The 7,938-nt window shown below is 42.7% G+C and overlaps 1 protein-coding gene across 3 annotated transcripts in view; it reads left to right on the forward strand.

The window, feature by feature from the left end:
* Positions 1-6,345, forward strand: part of recql (RecQ helicase-like) — a 50,660-nt gene extending 44,315 nt beyond the window's left edge. For 2 of the 3 annotated variants that reach the window (XM_063072387.1, XM_063072386.1), the window contains exons 14-16: positions 174-294; positions 3,120-3,277; positions 4,187-6,345. In XM_063072387.1, coding sequence (XP_062928457.1) covers positions 174-294; positions 3,120-3,260 — 262 coding nt within the window. In that variant the 3' untranslated portion in view covers positions 3,261-3,277; positions 4,187-6,345. Of the gene's footprint in view, positions 1-173; positions 295-3,119; positions 3,279-4,186 lie in introns of those variants that run through there. The other variant, XM_063072388.1, reaches the window with a different exon arrangement.
* The last annotated feature ends 1,593 nt before the right edge of the window (positions 6,346-7,938 follow it).

Here is a 7,938-nt window from a genome sequence, read left to right on the forward strand (position 1 = left end):
GTGAGGAGAACCACCCCTCCCCACCCACCAGTTGAAAATTTAGTACCAACAGGCAATGGGTTATGTACCTGCTTCTGCTACGTTTTCTGTTATCTCCTGGTTTGTTTTTCAGTATGCCCTCTGAAAGAAATTTGCAATTGTACATTATATTTCTGCCATTTTTTGATTTCCAGGGAAGAGTTCAGCTTTACTGCATTTGCAACAATTTCATATCTGAAGGTGGCACCCAAGGCTAACCTGCTGAATGACGATAAGCACGTTGTTTCCATGCACATGCGGATGAGAACTAACAAGGTATTTATGGAAAAATTACCTTAAAACCGATTAAGCCGTTCCCAGGAGTTAAAGAAAGCAGATGAGGACGTTACATATGCCTCATCTATAATCTTCCAAGTTCCCTCACTTAAGGGAGCTTTTGATTGAAAATTGTGCGTGAACTAATGCTAAAGGTGGAGAGAAAAAATTCCAGCGCATCTTAGACCAATCGGTGTGGAAAATTCTGCAATTAATTAAGGAAGTACTGAACATTGTGATTTTTGTTTTGATTAACGAAGAAGCCAACATAGATTTATTTAAAAACTGCAGATACAATAAAAACAAAACATGGCTCAATATCTTGAATAAGAAACTTGAGTGCTGGTCAGACTGCAGGTTACGTACATGGGCTTGAGAAGGCATTTGATAAAGCGGCTCTTAGATGTTGAAGCTGAGGAAATTGAAAGCAAGTTATTGATTTGATCATGAAACTGGCTCAGGATGCAGAGAGAAGGGATAATGGAGAAACCTTCCTTGCTTATCATATTCCAGCACTGGTTGCCTTTGTGTTTCTGGTTGTATCCCTCCAGCAGCTGTCTCCACCCTCACCTTCCCCACCCTCCTCTCTGCTTGTCGTTCCATCTTCTTCCAGCTATCATCCACCTGCCTGTCTCCCAACGTCAAACTTCAACATGCACACAAATGCCTGGCTTGACCTGCCCATCATCCAGTGGCCCTCCCATCTGTCCATCAATCACCTCTGGCCTCTATCTCACCAGTCCTCCTCTCCACTACATACTGCCCATCTCCCCTCTCTGCAATCAGTCCAGATGCACAGTTTTGATGCAAAGTATCAACTGTTCTTTTCCCTCTCACAGATGCTGCTCAAGCTCTGAGTTCCTCCAGCAAATTGTTTGTTGTTGAGTAGGGATAATGGACAATGGGTCCACTTGGTAGGGGTTGCTTAGTGTTGACAAGCAAGGATCTATTCTGAAGTCTCAACTACTTATAATGTAACAATGTAAATGAAGTGGTGAAGTGAATTTGTTGGAGTGGACAGTGTTAGCGTGGTCAGGCTTTGGCTCAACAGGCTTCAGTGAGAACAGGATTGGGTGCAAACAGGTAGAGGCTCTAAGTAGGCTTTCTAGTAAGTTTTATTTTTCTCTTTCTTTGTTGAGTAGTACATAGTGTGGTGAGAACAGGTTCAGGGTTTGTGGTACTCTGGGAGACCTCCAGTCTCTCTGATAACTACATCTGCATAGTGCATCGAGCTGCAGCTCCTTAGAGACCGTGTTAAGGAACTGGAGCTGCAGTTGGATAATCTTCGGCTCATACGGGAGAATGAGGTAACAGGAGCTACATGGAGGTAGCCACCCCAAAACTCCCCTTAGAAAATAAGTATACCTCTTTGGATACTGTTGAGGGCATGACCAAACGGGGAAGCGGCAGAAATTGGGTCTGTGCCACTGAGTCTGTCTCTGTGGCTTGGAAGGGAAGGGTGGAGAAGAGGAATGCAGTAGTGATAGGGGATTCCATAGTTGGAGGAGCAGACAGGAGGTGCTGTGGATGTGAAAGAGACACCCCAATGGTATGTTGCCTCCCAGGTGTCCGCCTCAGGGCTGTCTCGGATCGGGTCCATAGTATTTGTAAAGGGGAAGAGTGAGTGGCCGGAAGCTGTGGTACATATTGGTACCAATGACATGGGTAGGAAAAGGGAAGAGGTTCTGAAGAGAGAATATAGGGAGTTGGGTTGAAAGCTTTAAAGCAATTCCTCCAGGTTAGCAGTCTCTGGATTGCTGCCTGTGCCATGTGCCAGTGAGGGTAAGAATAGGATGATTTGGCAGGTGAATGTGTGGCTGAGGATTGGTGCAAGGAGCAGAGTTTCAGACTTCTGGATCATTGGGACCTCTGCTGGGGAAGGTATGACCTGTACGGAAAGGACGGTTTACACCCGAACCCGAGGGGCTGTGAGATGGCTTTCTAGAACAGCTTGTGGTTGAGCCCACTAAAGGGAAAGACAATTCTGGATTGGGTGTTCTGTAATCAACCTGATTTGATTAGGGAGCTTAAGGTGAAAGAATCCTTGGGAGGCAGTGATAGAATTTGCCCTGCAGTTTGAGAGGGAAAATTTAAAGTAGGATGTATCAGTACTATAGTGGAGTAAAGAGAATTACAGATGCACGAGAGAGGAGCTGGCCAAAGTTGATTGGAAGGGGACAATAGCAGTGATGATGGCAGAGCAGCAGTGGCTGGAGTTTTTTGGGAGCAATTCAAAAGGTACAGGATAGATACATCCCAAAGAAGAAGTATTCTTAAGGGAGGATGACATAGCTGTGGTAGACAAGGGAAGTCAAAGACAGCGTAAAAGCAAAAGAGAGGGTGTATAATATAGCAAAAATTAGTGGAAAGTTAGAGGATTGGGAAGCTTTTAAAAACCAGCAGAAAGCAACTTAAAAACAAGACATAATGAGAGAAAGGGTGAAATATGAAGGTTAGCTAGCCAATAATATCAAAGAGGATACCAAAAGTTATTTCAGATATATAGAGTAAAAGAGTGGCGAGGAAAATGACACTAGAGAGGTAGTTATGGGGGACAAAGAAATGTTGGATGAACGTAATAAGTATTTTGAGCCCGTCTTTACTGTGGGAGACACTAGCTGTATGCTGGAAATTTGAGAATGTTGGGGGCAGAAGCAAGTGTGATAGCTATTACTAAGGGGAAGGTGCTTGGGAAGCTGAAAGGTCTGAAGGCAGGTAAGTCACCTGCACCAGGTAGACTAAACCCCATGTTCTGAAAGAACCATAGAATTCTTAGAGTGTCCAAGAGTAAGGCAGATTGCCTTAGTTTTCCTTTCTACCTGCAGATAAACTCTCCTGCTAAGCAAGTAGCGGAAGTCAAAGATGCGAAGCAGAAAGGGAGTGGGAACAAGCGCTCTGCTGCAGAAACTGTTACAAGCAACAAGAAAAGCAAGCTGAGCAAGGCTCAGGCATTTGTCCTGGATTGACTCACCCCTATTTGAAGGTAAGATTTAATCGCGGATGAATTTCCAACACATCTGGTTCATGAGACAGTTAATATGGCTTAAACTATGATAACATTTTATACAATAAAATACAAGATTCTGTTTCAGCAATCATTTTATTTCTTTCAGTATCAGACAAATAAAATGACTGGTACTGCACACTTCCTTAAATAAACTGATCGTTTATATTTTATGAAAATTTCATTTAAAAGGGATAAGAGAATAACAAAGCAAATTCTTCACTTGGATATGCACACATTTGCTCTGCTATTTGCCTTCTGAAGTACTCCCAGAGAAACTTTGCAAGGATGTGTAAATCAAATGGCAGCACTATGGCAGTGCTGGTTCTTCCCAGCTCCACCGACCCCGGCCGGGCTGACCTTGATCTCCTGCATGGTGTTTCCACCTTCTCCCTGTGATCACATGGATGTCTTGCAGCTGCTCCAGTTTCCTCCCACTACCGAAAGGCATACTGGCAGTGAGGGAGTTAATTGGCTGCTGTAAATTTCCCTAACACGAGCGGTTGGAAGAAGTATTAGGTGGGAGTTGTCAATATACGAGAATAGGTTACAGGTTTATAAGGGGAGGAATGGGAGTGATGGGATTGCCCTGAGATAAGGCATGAATTCACGGGGTTGAATGGCTTCCTGTGTCATTAGGAGAAGTAACAACGTTGAAGAAGATTCCTCAGTGTGGATCAGGAACAGACGTAAGTAAATCAGATCTATGATGTGGCACCCGGTTGCTCATTGTGGCCATCTCATTTCTGACTAGGGTTAGTTATCCTATCTCTTTTCAGTCAGTTCTCCATTCAGACCATAGCGTTTATAATTCACCCTTTTTGTCTTAAACTCAGTATATGTAAGAGTTGCTTGCTAATGCACAAATCATTTTGACTTTGTCTGCAGGAAGAAACGATTGGTAGTTTTAGAAAGGATGGATCGAAGAAGGCTCGAAAGCTTACAGCAAAACTACGCTTTTCAAGATGACTGCATATAAAAAGTTCGAAGAGTCTAAAATGATGTGCAAATATAAGTAATAATCTCAAGTATGATGATAATGCACTAGTTAAGAATAAGTTTTGGAACTTTGTGTAAAAACAAAGAACTGTAAAACTGTCAAGGGAAGGAAACATCACTAACTTTGAGTGAAATTTTAGCATGAAGGAAGCCACAGAATTACTCTTTTTATAAGCCGCGCTTTTTTTGCAATAAATGAGTCCTAGTTTGACGAAAGCAGGTTGAACTAGTAATCCAACAAGTGCAATAGGGGACCAATTCATTTTTATACTTTGTGAGGAGACTTGAAAAACATTTCACACAATCTAGAAGTCAACAGATAACCAAAATAAAGGATTTCTTACCAATGTTTCTAAAATGTTTAATGGACACATGTATTTACACAGCTCGCTGCTCTGTTTTATCTCCTCTCCAAAGATAAAATGCTACCTGAATGATGTCTCTGTTTTCAACACGGTATGTGATGGCAGTTTGAAGTGCTGACATTATGCACAAACGTTCAATTGTCATATTTTGTACAAAAATCAAAATTCTGGATCACTATTCTAGTCTTGCAAAGGCAAAGGTGTGTAAATGTTTATACACTATGATTGTTAAAGCATGGGCATTTTCTATTTTGAGGGGGTGTGCCATCATTGTGCTATGCTCCCACTGAGCACCATAAGGGGAATGGCTGGTATTACCAGAGAAATGTTTGATGACACTTCTTGCCTGATGAAATTCTTTTGAAGAGTAGGTACCATACAGGAAATGCTGCATTTTGCTTTATGCACAACATGGTCATAGGGTGATGTTACAGTGACCAGATAATGTGGTTTAGAGACGTTGGTTAATGAGACGTTGGTCAAGATACAGGAGAGAATTTCCCCATCTCCTCTTCAAACATTCAAGGGGATCTTTAAAGGATAGCATCTTGTTTAGTGATTTGTGGTGCCTCAAAATAGTCCAGATCTTCCTTGGCACTGCACCAAAGTCAGCCTGGATTACATTCATGTCCCTGTATTATATTATAACCATCTGCTTCAAGGGGAAGAGTGCTAACGTTGACATAATGCAAGTGCTTAAGCCTCCAAATTATTGGATGGGTGCAGGATGCTGCTGCTCTAAACAGCAATGTGTAATCAATAGATTTGCCTCCACCCAATTGCCACCTTTTTGAAATGTCAAGCAGAATTGCCCTGCTAATTGATTGGAACAAATGAAAAAGAGTTTGGCTTATGTACATACATCATTCTCATAGTTACACTGGCCTGAAGCTGGACTACATTGGCACCAGAAAACAGTTAGACATCTCCCACACTATGAAGCTGTACATTGTGTCACATAAGGAGGGGAACATAAGCTAAGATACCTGAATGATTCATAGATCAGATTGCTTGAATGGATTGTGCATTCAACTATAGCATCTCTGTTCCTCTGCACAGTTACAATACCTGCTTAAGTGGTTTGATAGAAGAATCAGCAATATACCATTTGAGTAAATGCACATCATCATTAATCTTGATCGAACTTCCAAACCTCTTTATTTTAAAAAAATCAGAATTAGAATAGGGTAACACGCTGACTACGGTTCTTTGCGGGAATGGGACCCGCCCTCGGGGTTTCACAACTGTCCGTTGTTTGGCAAGCCAAGGGCTGGGCCTGAGAGCTCCGCTCGCCTTTGGAGGACCGAGTTTTCGTAGGTGTGGGGGGGGGGGGGGTCGTCGGGGATCGAAGGTCGGTGCCCGAGCAGAAGACCAGTGTGTTGTGGGAGATGGAAGATCTCGGGCTGTGTGCCCAGGGACCCGAGTTCTTTAGGCACAGAGCTCGGAAAAAGCGACGGGACGGACCTTTAACATCGTAAACCAGCTAGTTGTTTGCTATGTCTCCCCTCTCGCTGTGAAACGGAGACGTCCCTTTCTCCCTTATTAGGGAGAGAGAGCCTGTGGTATGTCAAATACCGGGTGAACAATGTAGTCTTTGGAGTACTGCAAGTCTATCTTTGATGTTGCCTTTTCACGCTTGAGTGCTCGGTGGCGGGTGCCGATGCTGTTTTTTTGCCGGTGGGGGGACGGGGGATTGTTGCTTGTTGCCGCTTACGCGCGGGAGGGAGGGGGGACTTTGGGGTTCTAACATTTTAACTGTCGTTCATTCTTTGGGGGCACTGCTCTGGTTTCGTGGATGGTTGAGAAGAAAAGGCATTTCAGGATGTATATTATATGCATTTCTCTGACATTAAATGTGCCTTTGAAACCTTTGAGGTTTAATATCACCAGCATATGTTGTGAAATTTGTTGGTTTTATGACAGCAGTACTGTGAAACAGTGAAAAGACTGAATTACAGTAAATATACGACTATTAAACAATTAAGTTAAAATACGTAGTGCGGAAAAAACAGAAATAAAAAAGCAGTGAGATAGTGTTCATGGGTTCAATGTCCATTTAGGAATCGGATGGCAGATGGGAAGAAGCCAGCCCCTGAATCACTGCGTGTGCGCCTTCAGAAGGAGTGCACCTTCTTCCCGACGGTGACAATAGAAGAGCGCATGTCCCGGGTGACGGGCATCCTTAATGTTGGACACCGCCTTCCTAACTCTTCAAACTCACCAGCTGATTTTAATCAATTCTGCTTTTCTCCAAGAGCAACTACGATGCACCAATGTCTTAATTAAAAAGGGGAAGATGGGGATTTGTGAATGAGAGCTGATAATACTGGGTTGACGCAGTTCATTGATCAACATCTGCACCAGGGACAAGTTTCCTCATTAGAAACTGATCTATTACCTGCAGGCCAAAAGGAAAGGATCTATTTATTCGATTTACTCCACCGGCATTTTACTTTCTATTCCAACTGTGCCCAACCTCACTTATAGCGTACACTTCGGTGACTGGTTATGAGTAAAATTAGATTTAAGCAGAACTCTGGAATCCGGCTCCAGTACTTTAACGTACTGTGGCAGTGACAGCCAAACCCTTCCTGCGGAAATAATGAAATCTATGACATACTGTAGCTGGTACAGGACTTCGTGACATTTGATTTTCCATTACTGACTCAAGTACACAGTCATTCTGTTCACGCCTATTTGATAGCACTAGGACTCATTTTAGGTTACACTGTTTTTCATAGGAAGTTTTCCTTGTGTTTCTGTTTATGAACTGCCTTCATTTGTTGTAATAAAATATAAGATATCTGACAGATTTCAGTTAGGTTGAAACATTAATATTTTTTTAAGAAATGTGCAAAAGTGTGACAATATGTTCAACCCTAAGGCATTTTCTATTGTGCATTTAAATGCCAAGTCAAAATGGGTCCTTCTGTGATATGAAACAATAATTTGCGTAGACTATAACGGCATCAATCCTTCCTGGTGTGAGAGCCATGACGTTGCACAGATCTAAAAATACTACATTAACCTTTAATCTTACCGGACTAAAATGAAGGCGATTTTTTTTGGGGGGGGGCATATGTGATGTGCATAGTTATAAGTCCTAAAGTGATCACAAACACAAGGAAGTCTGCAGATGATGGTAGGACACGCGCAAAACGCTAGATGAATTCAGCAGGCTAGGCTGCTTCTATGGAAATCAAATACCGGTCGTCGTTTCGGGCCAAGACTTCTTCAGGACTGGAAAGAAAGGAAGGGGGAGGAGCGCCAGAGGGA

This window comes from Mobula hypostoma, chromosome 20 (genome assembly GCF_963921235.1).
Source record: "Mobula hypostoma chromosome 20, sMobHyp1.1, whole genome shotgun sequence".
Classification (NCBI taxonomy): Eukaryota; Metazoa; Chordata; class Chondrichthyes; order Myliobatiformes; family Myliobatidae; genus Mobula; species Mobula hypostoma.